Source organism: Alligator mississippiensis, chromosome 5 (genome assembly GCF_030867095.1).
Source record: "Alligator mississippiensis isolate rAllMis1 chromosome 5, rAllMis1, whole genome shotgun sequence".
Lineage (NCBI taxonomy): Eukaryota > Metazoa > Chordata > Crocodylia > Alligatoridae > Alligator > Alligator mississippiensis.
In genome coordinates this window covers 93,747,084-93,762,052 of record NC_081828.1, presented here as the reverse complement: position 1 = coordinate 93,762,052, position 14,969 = coordinate 93,747,084, and the positions used below count along the sequence as shown (strand labels likewise).

Here is a 14,969-nt window from a genome sequence, read left to right as displayed (position 1 = left end):
GGTTCAATTTAATTTTCCATAAATAGAAAAGGTCTGAATTGTTTTTTCCTGGGGATACCTGTGTTGCTGCCTATTTATTTTGCTTGCGTGTCTTCTCTTTCTTCCTTTCTCCATTAATATGCATCTACATTAGAAAAGAGCATGGCAAGTATTTCTTAAGAATGTTTCATTTTGAGCCAGCCAGGAATGTGTAACATCATTGTTGTTGTTGTTGTTTACAAACCTGTCTAGTACCTAAGTGCATTTTTCTCCCCATGCTCCCATATTGCAAGAATAGCTTCTTCTTGCATCTCACTTGAGCTTATTTTCAACTTGTAGAGAAGATTTAATGCTATATCAAAATGACCTTTCAGCCTCCCTTCACCATTCCTGTGTCCTCAAAAGAACTGAATGCAATCTCTTTCCATATAAGAAATGAAATATGGACTTTGCTCCTCAAAATTACTGGGAATTGGAAAGAGAGAATTCAGGATCAGTGCACCCATTGGATTCTATTGAGATTTGAATGCCTGAACCATAATGCAACCATAAATAGACAAGTGCTCCTTTTTAGATGCTTGTAATATAATAGGGTATAATTTGCCATTTGGTATTCATTGTGTTCTCCATTTAGGGGCCATTGTTCCATCAGCAGCATAGTCAATCCTTCAGAAGACATAGATGTAGCAATGGAACGAAAGAGGGTCTTTGGTGGAAGAACTAATAATGATAATGATGTCCTTCTGCTATATAACCTCAAAAAATTGTATCGTGGTTTCAGTAGGAGAAGCACTGCTGTGAAAGACATCAGCTTGGGGATTTCAAGGGGGGAGGTAAAAATGCTCTTTTTATTTTACCTTTCTTTACCTTTCATTACAAATTGTGTGGTCAAGAGCAATTGTTTGGGCATGTTCAGAATGTGTGAAATGAAGGCTCTGTGGTTAAGCAAAAGACTTCCAATTGTGGTAGTTTCTGAGAAACTGATAACATTAGTTGGAAATGAAAGCACTGGTGGGGGAAAGTGATAATATTTAAGAAGCATTTTTCAGGGAATGATGATCCGCTTTTTGTCTTAAAGATTTTTTGTATGTCGCACAATTTTTCTTTTGTTTTAGCCTTACTGAGTTAAAACATAACATGAAAAGTAAAATGCTGCCATAGCTGCTATTTTAGGTGCCGAACTCCTTAATATATCTAGTGAAACAAATCACAAGCCCGAGGCTAAATCCTGAATTGTCCCTGGGTGAAACTCACAGTGGCTTCAATACAATTCTTACCTGAGTTAAGAAAGAAAAAAAGCCAAGTGAAACTTTAAACTTTAGCCTTCTTAGAATAGTCTCAGTATCTTCTGACTAAGCCTATGAAACTCTAACCACTGAAGGCTTTAAAATGCCAGAGCAGCATTAGCTGTTTTGTTGGAGTTTTTGTTGGGATTTTTTTCTGTTTGTTGTTTTTCCGTAATGTTCAAAGGACCATGCGGATTTAAAATTCAAAAATGCAGCAAAAATTCTTTATACATGTGACAGAGAGGAGAAGGTGAAAAACCAGTCAGAGGAGGTAGGAGTCCAGTGTGTGACATTTGGGATTTTTGAGTAGTTTGCCAGCAGCTACTTGGAAATGCCTAACCTAGAGGTTGTTATTAATCATGTAAATATACTTACCAGTTATGCCACTTCATTAAAACAAATTGAAAATAACTCTTAATTTTAATAAAATAATTAACATGTAAGGTAAATCAAGTAAAAGGCAAGTTCTGTCATAGTATGAGCACATATTGCAGTGTACCCCAGGTGAATGCCTGAACTTCTACTCTGTAGAATGGAGTGTACATAGTTGAGTGGAGTGTACGTAGTTATTTGTTTTTACCATTGTCAAAAGGTGCTGGTGGCACCTTTATGGAGGGCAATAGTTATTGCTTTTGCTGCACACACCAAAAGTCTTCACTCCAAAACCATGCAAAAACAGCTGAGCCTTTCACTTCTCACTGGTGAACCCAACCCAAGAGACCGAGAAAGGCAGATAAATTTTGACTTCATAGCATCCGTGGTAGTTGGAACACTTAGCTAGGATATGGGAACTGGTTAGGGGACTTGGCTGGGTTCAAGTTTTTGTTCCAATAAATAATTTGTGCAAAGTTGGATAGTTCCACCAGGAGAGACTGGGAAACACCAGTCCAAGTGTACCCTGCAGTCTGGCAGGAGGCTTACCAGGGACATGGAGGACTTCAGTTCAGATCATTCCGGTGTCCAATTTGGAGCAAGGGTTTGAACCTAGGCCATCTTCATCTGAAGAGAAGGCACTGGACACAGGCTATTGGCTTTTCTGGATTGTGTGTGTGCTTTGTGCATGGGCCTCATCTTTTTTTCTTCGAAAAGCCATGAAAGGTCTCAGGTTTGTCTTGATGAGGGATTGGAATAGATTCCAACAATTGAACACATTCACAAAGTCAGAAAAACCATTTCTTACCTCACTATAAAAGTTATCTGCTTGATGGTATGTCAAATATGTAGTGGTACAAATATTCAGCTAACCCCCCAAATTGTTTTCCTGCGTGATATTGCTATATTTAGAGGAACCATCTTGTTTTAGCAGTAGAGTGATTGCAGTTAGGTGGATTCCAGAGCCATAGGCAGAAAACTGGTATCAAGGGCAGGTCAAGATCAGAGTTAGTCACAAAGCCATAACTCTGAAATTCCTGACACTTAAATGTTTTGTAATTTTCAGTTGCCTGAGTTTCAAATGTTTAGTTTCTTCTTCCTCTCCCTCTCTTTTTTAATATGAAGCATTCTAATAATATGTTTTTAAAATGTAATAGCATTTTATAACTGAAATTGTTATATTTTGTAGGAGAATTTCCTTAGTTACTTAGAAATGCTTTTTTAAAGCCTGTAGACCAGTTTAAGTAACTGGTATATTTTCCCCTCATAGCAAGACTGTAACGGTGCTGTGTATAAATCATTGGAACATGTATCATTGTAGTAATAGAACCAAAAGCTCTGCTAGTTAAATAAACCTCTTCCATGTATCACAGCCATTCTGCCGATGAGCCTTACAGACATGGCAGGACACCCTTTATACAGAAGTCAGCGGTTAAGTTTCTCTTTTCCTGCTCTATGAACCATGAGGGGTTGGGAAGATACCCAGTGTGTGTGCGTATGAGTACATTTGTTCTGAGCTCAGGCACCGTCTCTAAACAGCAGACTGGAAATGACAAAATGCGTACCTTGCAAATTTTGAGTAGTTATCCCCATTTTCAAAGAACAGTGTTCAAGAAGCAGAAAACATAGGCAGTATGCATTCGTTCGCCCTTAACTATCATCATCCAGAAAAAAGATGGAGTACATACATACACACAAACCTTTACTATTTCTGCTTTTTTCTCCTTTTTTCCTTTCTTATGACTTAAAAGGAAAATACATTACTTGTATTATCATAAGTAGCTGTATATAGTTACTGAATAGGACTGTCAAAGAAACCTGGCTTTAAGTTGTTTGAGCACTTCTGGCATTGTTCACCAATGATCAGAATTACTTTTATGCTGCACTGCTTTTTCCTTTAATTTCACTGAATTCCTTTTTCAAGGAGCCTAAAGAAGTCTGAAATTATTTTTGTCACTTCTGTGTATGCATGAGTATGTGTATATGCATATACATTTATATCCTTACAAATAATCTATCCAAGTGTAAAGAATGATTACATATTTATACTGTTAGCTACAATACCTTTACAAATATAATGATTGTATTGGTGTATGTTTTCTATGCTAGTGCTTTGGACTGCTTGGTACAAATGGAGCCGGGAAAAGTACAACGTTTAAGATGCTGACTGGAGACATCACCCCCACTGCAGGGTGTGCTATGGTCAGGACCCCAACAGGGTAAATATTGCAAAGCTTGATCAGAATATTGCTACTTGGCTGAGTTAATGATCAAAACTTAGGGAGCCTCAGCATGCCTCCTAGCCTTTTGTATTATATTGCAGAGAATGGTTTTGTACTTTTCAAATTTACACTTTTATTATTACAGTCTCCAGCAGGGTGGGAGCTCTTTTAAAGCCGGCTGTTTGGGTTAAGCAGTTTAGCATTATTTAATCCCAAGTAGCAGCTCAGTTAATTGGAAATGGATTTGCTCAATAGCAATTGAGTGGGAGGTAGGAAATGTCACCATGTATTTCTACAGGTATATACACCAATCTCTTGAAATCAATTCCATACTGAATGGTTTTCACCGTGCAGCAAATATTATGTTGTGGGTCAGCCTGAAATATCAAAGTCATCCCAAAACAAAAATGTTCATTTTTTATTATTTCACTCAACCTGTTCCCAATCTTTCTCGGTTAGGTCATACTTTAAATAGATAGGTTACATTTTCTTTTTTCTTTTTTTTAATGCTGAAATGAAATGTGGCAGTACTCTGAAGTGAAACATTTTGTTTGAGAATGTTGAAAAGCAGTCTTTTAACATTATAAAAATGTTTTACCATTTTTCTCATCAAAAATGATTAGGCAAATTTGACCTGAATTCATGAATAGTTTCAGTCCCTTCAGAGCTCCATTTTTATTGCTATTCATCAAAAACATTCCCCAAATGCACTTTATTGCCTTCATTATGGTGCTTATCATTTGCAAAATTTTTTTCCAGAGAATAAACAAAAAATGTAAAAAACAAACAAACACAAAAGCATAGCTTGTATGGCAAGTGTAAGAAAAGATTATGACAAAAGATCGAGATATAAGGTAAGCTGAAATGGGTGCTCTCATTTATAACCTTTCATAATGCAAGGGGGGGAAAAGTGCCCAAACAGGCTGGTAAAAAAAACCCACCAAACTAAATAGGAAATGCCACCAAAAAATATGATACAGTTACATGTGGACGAATGGAAGAAGGGAGCTGGATAGGGTTGGTAACAGTCAGAAACATTTCCCAAATCAAGGAAGTTCTGAACTGTGTTGGTAGTTGCAGCTTCGCTAAACAGTTTTTGAAAATGGAATGGCTGTGACCAAGTCCCTGCTCTTCGGCAGCCATACTTTAAGTTAGTGTTTAGAGGCAAAAAGAGCATGAAAGTTCACTGAGTCATGGAAATGTTTTTTTTGCTCCTGTGAAAGATGCTGTTCTAAGGATTCTGTGCACTCAGTAGCTTGTGTTGCATCAGGAAGGTCAAATGAACTTTCAGAAATCTTTTTTTCCCTGAGCTTAAAGTTTTGTTTATGAAGAATAAATATGTGAGGCAAACAAATGAGGAAAGGTGTCTGAATACTATTTATTTATGGGTATAGATCCTGGGCTAGTGCAAGGCATGTATGTTATACCTAGCTCTGCATTGGAGGGAAAAATGAACTGGAAGTGGCTGCAAGGAGCCCTTTCCTTTTCCTTGCCTACCTGAGGCTGCCCAAAGCCCAGACATTTCTGGTGCACAGGAACTAGGAGAATCAGTTGGAGACCTCTAATATCCCCCAAGGGAGCAGGAGAGAACCTTTGCTTTGCTCTCCACTTTACTGGCTAGGATAGCTGGTCCTATGTATGGGGAAACCCATGCCAGAAGCAGCGGTGGTAGGAGTTGGCTGTGACCACTGTGAGCAGGCAGTGATGAACAAATTTAGCAATTTCTTAAAGGCCTGATTCATTAGTAGTGGGAATAGTAGTAACTGAGAGCAATGAGTTTTGGAAGGTCATGGTGTAGAATGGGGATTTTTCCTTTGTGCTGTTGTATCACAATACCTTCATACAATTAAAACCGAAGTTATGGTCTTATGAAGAGAGACTGAGAGCCATGGGACTCTTCAGCCTGGAAAAGTGCAGGCTCACGGGGACCTGGTGGCTGCTTATAAGTACATAAGTGGTGTACATCAGGACCTGGGAGAACGTCTGTTTACTAGAGTGCCCCAAAGAAAAACAAGGATCAACAGTCATAAACTCCTCCAAGACCGTTTTAGGCTGGACATAAGAAAAAATTTCTTTACTGTCCGATACCCCAAGACTTGGAATAGACTCCCTTCCGATGTGGTGCAGGCACCTACTCTGGACTCATTTACGAAACGCTTGGATGCTTATCTTGCTGGGATCCTTTGACCCTAGCTGACTTCCTGCCCCTGGGGCAGGGGGCTGGACTTGACGATCTTCGAGGTCCCTTCCAGCCCTAAAGTCTATGAAATCTATGAAAAAATGACCTATGAGTTTGGGAGCCTTAAATTCAAGATTCCCAGTTGTGGTACCTTGAAGAAGCCTGGTTTTCAGAAAGTGTTCTATACCCACTTTCTCAATATAAAATCCCTTTCAGGGACCAAAAGACAATAGGGAAACTTGAAACTTCCTACCTTTTGGATTTGGTTTGGATTTGGTTCAAACTTCTTACCTTTTGGATAAATTAAGCCTGCTGGGGGATGGGGGCACTACCACTACTTCTGGCCCACTGAGCAACCCTTGCAAAGCCAGCAGGCCAGGGCACTTAAGGGAGCCCACCCCTTCTCCAGCCCTGGAGCAAGTTGCAGGCAAGGCAAGGGCCCCCAAAGGGACACTTGTCTGTCTGTACACGAATGCCAGGAGTTTGGGGACTAAAGAGGAGGAACTTGTCCTCCTGCTTAAGACAAATAACTATGATGTCATAGGGATAACGGAGACCTGGTGGGACTCCACCCATGACTGGATCACAGGTATAGATGTCTACACCCTGTACAGGAGGGATCAAGTGGACAAAAGGGGCAGGGGTGTAGCTCTCTATGTCAAGGAAAGCTATGCATCCCTGCAAGCTGACATTGGCACCCAGGGTAGACGACTAGAGACCCTCTGGGTTAAAATCCATGGGGAACACGGCACAGGAGACACAATGGTGGGAGTCTACTACAGACCTCTGACCCAGGATCAAGAGCTTGACCAGGAGTTCGCCAGGGAATTGGCTGAGGCTGCATACTCCCGGTGCATGGTTGTCATGGGAGACTTCAAATACCCAGACATCTTGTGGGAAGAGCGCTCAGCCAAATCCGAGCGGTCACAAAACTTGCTCTCGTGCGTGGATGAGCTCGATCTGACACAAGAAGTCAATGGGCCGACAAGAGGTAAAGCACTGCTTGACCTGGTTCTGACAATGGGGGATGACTTAATCAGCGACCTAATGATCGAAGGAAAGCTGGGTGACAGTGATCACGAGCTGATCACCTTCACCATCTGCCATAAAGCTGCCAAGTCAGTCAGCAATACAGAAGTCCTCGACTTCAGGAAAGCTGACTTTGACAAGCTCAGGAGGCTTGTCAGAGAGGCCCTAAAGGGCCACAACCCAAAGGGGAGGGGAGTTCAGGACAAGTGGTTGCTCCTCAAGGGAGCGATCCTGGATGCACAAGCAAAGTCTATCCCATTTCGGAGGAAAGGCAGCAAAAGGCCATAGCAGCCCCTTTGGCTCTCTAGGGAACAAGCAGACCTCTGGAATCTACAAAGACAAACCTACAAAGGATGGAAGACTGGATCTACCTCCAAGAAGTAATACTCTGCACTGGTCTGGACCTGCAGGGAGCAGTAAATCCCACGATGTCATTCTCCTGTTGTAGTTGGCCTTGGTGAGGCCACAGCTGGAGTACTGCATCCAGTTTTGGGCTCCCCAATTCAAAAAGGACGTGGAGAAGCTTGAGAGGGTGCAGAGGAGAGCCATGTGCATGGTCAGAGGGCAGGAAAGCAGACCTTATGAAGAGAGGCTGAGAGCTATGGGAGTTTTCAGCCTGGAAAAGCGTAGCCTCAGAGGTGATCTGACGGCCACCTATAAGATTATCAGGGGCGCTTATCAGGATCTGGGGGAACATCTGTTCACCAGAGTGCCACAAGGAATGACAAGGTTGAATGGTCACAAACTCCTTCATGACCGTTTCAGGCTGGACATAAAACAAATTGAAAATCGCTGTTAATTTCAATAAAACAATTAACATGTATGGTAAAGCAAGTAAAAAGCAAGTTCTGCCATAGTATGAGCACGTATTGCAGTGTACCCCAGGTGAATGCCTGAACTTCTACTCTGTAGAGTGGAGTGTACGTAGTTGGGTGGAGTGTACGTAGTTATTTGTTTTTACCACTGTCAAAAGGTGCTGGTGGCACCATTATGGAGGGCAGTAGTTATTGCTTTTGCTGCACACACCCAAAGTCCTCACTCCAAGACCATGCAAAAACAGCTGAACCTTTCACTTCTCACTGGTGAACCCAACCGAAGAGACTGAGAAAGGCAGATTAATTTTGACTTCATACCGTGGTAGTTAGAACACTTAGCTGGGATATGGGAATTGGTTAGGAGACTTATCTGGGTTCAAATTTTTGTTCCAATAAAGAATTTGTGTGAAGTTGGACAGTTCCAACAGGAGAGACTAGGAAACACCTGGGAAGGAAGAACTTCTTTACTGTCTGAGCCCCCAAGGTTTGGAATAGGTTGCTGCTGGAAGTGGTTCAAGCACCTACTCTGAATGCCTTCAAAAGACATTGGATGTTTATCTTTCTGGGATCCTATGATCCCTGCTGACTTTCTGCCCCTGGGGTGGGGGGCTGGACTCGATGATCTTCCGAGGTCCCTTCCAGCCCTAATGTCTATGAAATGTATGGTTTCTGAAAGGCAGAACAGAAGACTTGAAAAACCAACCAAACAAAAAATATATAAATCCAAATAAGTTTTATCAATTTTTTTAAAAAAAGCAAGCAAAAAATTTAAGTGTTTGACAGCTAAAAACATTGTGGTAGCTCAAAGAAATCGAATAGTAAATTGTCTTTTTGGATTTATCATTCCAGGTGAATGAAATGAATAGAAAAGTGGAAAGCAAATAATATTTTACAATGTTGCTCGTTTTAATAGCACAAAGTGGTGTTAGTAACAGAACAACATTTTGTTGTTATTTTACATAAATACAAATTGATCCCACCTATAATTGCATTGTCTTCAGTGGCATTATTCATTTTTTCTTTTCTGCATCCCAAAGTAAATACCTATTTTCAAGAAGTTTAAGCGCCTTTACTCTGATGGGTGGGAATCTTAATAACAAGTTAAACAATTATTACACCAAAGGATTACTTTCTTTATTATTATTATTTCATTATGCCTCCTCAGACAAAGAAGCTGTAGACGAATTATAACCTTTCCAACCATATTCTACTTGTAATTGAGATGTAATAAAAATGCTCCACTAAGAGAAACAATACAAATTTAGCACTAATCACAATCAAATTTGCCACAGTAATAGCAATGTGGTACTTGGAAATGGTTTTGTCTTTTTGTCATATGCATCTCATTAGCATTGGCATAGTTCAGCGATGCATCTGTCCAAATGATATTATGTATAATTTCTGCACACAGTAATTATTTTATATACAGTGCCTTGCTCTTCGGATTTGCTACAACCTCATGCTAAGGAAAGCCAGGGAGCAACACTGCAAGCCATTACTTTGAAATATGTGGAAATGAGGCACTGTGATAATGAATTATTGACAACCCCACTGATAGTCAGAAGTGCTAGCCATAATAAGGGAAATACTTAGCATAAATAGAGTTAAAATACCCAAAGGTCCTATATTATAAGAAATGGTATGTATCCATTCTTTGGATACCATTTGTACACAGAAGTTTTCAGGTTTCAGCAACATCATATTGGACTACCCTGTAAATGCGTGCTTGACATTGTTAGAATATTTTTTAATTCTTTCCACTATAGCTGAGTGTCAGATTCAGATTAGTCTGTGCCAAACTCCTTGGTGTCACAATTAGACTGCTGCTGATACCTAAGCTACTGTGTTTGAATATACTACAGTTGCTTCTGACAGTATAAACTATCAATTAGTGTGAACCAGGAGCAATAACTAGTATGACCTTTTGTAACACATACTCATAAAAGCAGAGACTTGCCTAGCCAGAAAAGGAAGGAAATGGCCATGCATATATCAGGCATCACCCTTAAGGTCTGCCTTGCCATGCAAAAAGACATTATACAGAAGTACTATTTACTTTTGTTGAGCATGCATCAGATTCTGCACAACTTCAATTATGTTCCTTTCTTTTGCCCTCACCACTGTCCTCTAACACATACAGTCTCTTTCTACTGAGGAGGGCTAGGCACTAGTCTCTGTAGAGATAGCAAAGCTTATCTAAGAAAACAAGTGAGAGATCAGTGTAAAAAGATATGAAAATGTCATTGGCTCTTAGGTCATTGCAACATAAGCACATACTGAATAGAAATGGACTTAACCATGCTCAAGGGTAGTCCTGGGCTTATGCAGTTTATTGAATTGGAGCCCTTGTAACAAGGATTTAGATGGAGAGGGATGTTCTCCTCACAAGTTGTCCCATTGAAGCCAGTAGATAAAGTAGTCAGTATCTGACACTTTTTCTATTGTGACCAATTTAATTTCCTCTCCCATAAATTTAAACCTCTACTGTGTGCAGAGATTTTTTAATGCAGTAACTCACATTCTTTGTTATCTTATAAAAGGTCACAAGGCCAACGAATACATCTCCAATGAGTGAAAAGTACCAGAGTTCTTTTCAACCAAAATTTAAGTTCTTTTCAGGGTTATCATATTCAACTCAATATATAATTAAAAGTGCAATTCAAATAGCTTTACTTGAAAGGCAGAATAAATTTGCATCAATATAATATTTGAGATGGTAGTTGTTATACTATATATCAAGATAATTGGTTTAATTATAACTTAGCATAGTTACATTAATTGTATTTTTAACCTTGATTTTTTTATAATGTTAATTAAGCATTAGTAGGCACTGACTCAAATCTGCAGTTAAGAGCACAATGGAATATCTAACTACTCTGGCCATTTGTAAATTTATATTTCATTTTGACTAATTAATGGAATTTATATCTCCATTGAAGCCATTATAAGTATCATGTATATCACTACCTTTACTTTCTTCATGTACTGCTTGGAAAAAAGTTACAAAAGGAAACCTCATGCAAATGAGAGTCAACATTAAAACAAAAGATAAAGAACTGCAAAAAGCTGTTTTTTAGAGATGCTGAGCCTTCATGGTAATGGGAGATATGAGTGCTTAGTAGGGCTGTGCAAAATTTCGACGAGTGTTTTGTTTCAAAGCTGTTTCGATGCATTTTGAGTCACTGGCTCACCCACTGCCTCCCCCTGCCAGGCTGAGCTCAATGAGGCTGGTGGAGCCACTTGGAGTGCAGCCCTGGCTTTGAGCACAGCTCTGGTGAGCACAGTTCAGTGGCTAGAGGCTCCACAGACCCATGGAGATGAGCCTGACAGCAGGAGGTGAGAGAGAGGCACTGGCCAGGGCTGTGTTTTGGAGCACAGCCCTGGCTCTCTCCCATCTCCCAACACAGAGCTGAGCCTGCTAGCAGGAGGTGGGAGAGAGCTACTGGCCAGGACTGCGCTCAGAACCTGGGCTATGCTCACAGCGGCTCCACCACTGGCTCTCCTGCTGCCTCGCTGAGCTCCATGGGGCTGGTGGAACCACTCAGAGCACAAGCCCTGGTGAGCAGAGCCCAGTGACTGGAAAATCCACAGGTCCACAAGCTGAGCCTGGTGGTGGGAGGCGAGGGAGAGCCACTGGCCAGCCCTGTGCTCGGAGCCAGGGCTGCACTCCAAGCGGCTCTGCTACTGGCTCTCCGGCTGCCTCCCGTCACCAGGCTCAGCTGTGTGGGGCTGCGGGGCCTCCAGCTGCCAGGCTGTGATCACCATGGCTGCGCTCCAAATGGCTCTATCAACCCCATAGAGCTCAGCCCGGTGGTGGGAGGCAGAGGGAGAGCCAGTGACAGAGCTGCTTGGAGCACAGCCCTGGCTCCAAGCGCAGCTGTGGCCAGTGGCTCTCCCCTACCTCCCACTGCCAGGCTCAGCTCCATGGGACTGTGGAGCCTCCTGCTGCTGGGCTGTGCTCACCAGGGCTACACTTTGAGTGACTCTGCCATTGGCCTTCCCACCTCCTCCAGCTGTTGGGCTGAGCTCCATGGGGCTGGTGGAGCTGCTCAGAGTGCAGCCCAGCAGCAGGAGGTGGGGAGCTCTTTCAGCCCATGGAGCTCAACCTACCCTTCCAGCACTGCTGAACTCCTCCCAGGGCCATAGGCCCCCAGATCTGCACATGGGATGACAGGAAGCTGCTGTTGCTGCCTGGGCCAGCAGTAGCACCAGTCTTCCCGGTGCTGGGCACGGCCTGCGCCCTGCACCGGTCCCAGGCAACAGCATCAGTCTTCTGTCATCCTGAGCACAGATCCAGGGGCCTGTACCCCTGAGAAGAGTCTGGCACAGCCCCACAGCTGGGGGTGTGGGCCCCCAGATCTGCACGCAGAATGACAGGAGGCTGCCACTGCTGGCAAGTGACACGAGTTTTGCTTTTAGTAGTTTGAGGTACAGTATCCCAGAAACCCCTTCACCTATCTCCTTGAAACTTGGCAGGCATTATGCCTTTAGAAGGCTATACCGTTTCTGCAATTTTCATCTGAATCAGGCTAGAAATAACAAAGCTATATGCATTTTCATGATTCCCCATTATAGCCTATGGGTGAAATGCTGAAAGGTGTCGAAACAGTGAAACAGTTTTTAAGAAATGAAACAGTGCTTTGAAACAAAACAAAATGAAATGACAAAATGAAACACTGTCCCTTTGAAATGGTGAAACAGAAGTTGAAACTAAATGGTGCTGTTTCACACAGCCCTAGTGCTTAGGGCTGACTGGTAAGGGGAGCACATGCCCCCCAAGATTGGCCCCTGACTTAGCATTGCTCAGAATGGGGCAGTTTTTTTGCTGCATGGGCTGGCAGTATGGGGGGGGGGGGGAGGGGGAGGCACACTAAGCTGCAGCACAAAAGTATAGGTGTGGATATGGGGCTTTTGCCCTGCCCCTGGGCCAGCCCACAAATTGTGCCCCCCCAGATTCAGGAGGCACCAGTCACCCCTGGTGCTTAGCATGTCTGAATATTGATCCTTACATGTAAAATTTCTAATCACATAACAAATAAAGGCCAAATCCTGCTTGCTTTGTTCACCAGCAGAGCCTCCCTGAAGTAGGCAGGTTTTCTCATGTAAGTAAGATGAACAAGAATCAGCCCACTGTTATTTTCTATTATTCCCTGTATTGTCTTCCAATTCAGGGCCCCAGATTAACCCAGCATATTTTTCTGTACAGCCTGAAGTATGAGGGTTTACTGAAACACACTAGGGAAATTAAATACCAAAAAGAGATTAGTGAGAAAATAACTGAGCGCCAAAAATGTTATCCAATGAGGCTGCCTTGACCACATGCCTGTTAGTTGTCTTTAATAAAAAAAAATACAGCACTTTGGAAGTCATGCAAATAACATGACCACTCAGCATGTATAGGAAAACTTTTCCCTATGCCCTGAACTTTCTCAAAGCACTTCAGGGTGTAAAGTAACATTATCCCCAATATTGCAGATTAGGAGACTAGAGATATGGAAAATCTCTCTCTCTCTCTCTCTGGAATTAATTTTCTGTATTATAATGTGGCTTCCTTTACCATACAGTCACATTGGAGTAGAATGCAGTGTGGCTCTTATCACGCAACCTACAGATCCTGAAATCTGCAATCTGCAATGGGAGTATGGGGAAAAATGGAGTATAAGGGAAAGCAGTGCAAAGGGCTGTGCTGTTTAGTATGGATCATGCACCTATGATTCTTGTTTAATTTACTTATCTTTATTTTCTCTGTAATGCATAGATTTCTTGCAGCAAGTGAAGAGAAACTTAAGGAGAAACGTAAGGAAAAGGTAGTGGCATGGTAGCCTCACTGAAAGAGGGATTTCCAAATTGAGGGGCCGCATGGAAGAAAGCACATGAATGTTAGAGAGGCAAGAGTAACACTCTTCTGCCTATTGCTGCAACATTTCTCTATGGGGAAAAAAATTCTGCTCTGGGTTTGGAGTATGTAAGTGGGAGTGCGTGGCTTGGGAGCATCCTTGGCTAGAAATGATGCTGTTGCCATACTATAGGAATGCCCTATGTCACTTAGAGGGATGGGACTTCAACTACATCTCTGTCTTTTGTACCTCTTGGTGGCTAGTTCAGGAAATTCCCCACTTCGATGCTGCCTGCTGGCACCTGGTTCTCACTGAACATTCAATAGGAAGTCACCTAACTTAGGGCCAGGGTCCAAGACCCTTCACATCTATACCTCAGCATGCCATGCTCACTTTGGACACCAGGGCCCAACACCTTGGATCCTAAGTAAGCATGCATTGAGAGAGGAATGGGTGAGCTCTGTGCTGCTGTGAGGATTCTGGTTATTTTGTGTCTGAAAGACCAGGGCACATGGGTAAAGAATGCAAAGTCCCTCTATATGTGAAAATTACTGGCCAAGGAAATGGATAGCTTGGTACTTTGTACCAACATAAATACTGAGGAACAGTGGGCATATAAGACAGTGAAGTAGTGTACTTTATACAGCTGTTATTTCACTGCATAGGTTACCACGTTTGATAAAAGCTGCCTTTCGTGCCTCAGTTTCAGTGTTTGTAAAATGAGAATGACAGTACTTTCCTTCTGTAGAGCACTTTGATAGATGCAGATGAAAAGGACTGTAGAAAAAAGAAGTACTATTCTGTGACTACAGTGTTTCCATTAGGTTTTGCTAGTTTCACTTAGATAAGTTTATTTTGTGTGAAGTAGCATATACCTGTATTTCCCACACTTTACTATAGGGAATACCTAGATCCAGTATTTGCAGTATTCTAAGGTATTAGCTAAACCTATTAGCAAGTTTTATAGATAATTGTTGTATCTCAGTGTCTGGGTATCCTTAAGTGCAACTGGATGTAAAGTATAGATTTCTCTATGTCTGCCTCTATGTAAGAGAGAGGCAAAATATGGCTTGCAGGCTGGATGCAGCCTGCCAACCACTTGGATCTGGCCTGAGGGGGTTGGAGGGGGCAAATATTTGGAGCTGGCCTGTGGCTAACCCTGTGGTGCTCCACATGGGGTTGAGCCTCGCCCAGGGCATCCCACACCACGATCCTGCCCACACTTGCCAGCCCCAGTCTGGGTCAGCTTG

General features: G+C 42.2%; 1 protein-coding gene across 1 annotated transcript in view; it reads left to right on the top strand.

Moving 5' to 3' along the window:
• ABCA13 (ATP binding cassette subfamily A member 13) overlaps positions 1-14,969 on the top strand; it is a 370,934-nt gene that overhangs the window by 296,165 nt on the left and 59,800 nt on the right. The window contains 2 exon segments of the mRNA XM_059729347.1: positions 614-812; positions 3,747-3,856. Coding sequence (XP_059585330.1) covers positions 614-812; positions 3,747-3,856 — 309 coding nt within the window.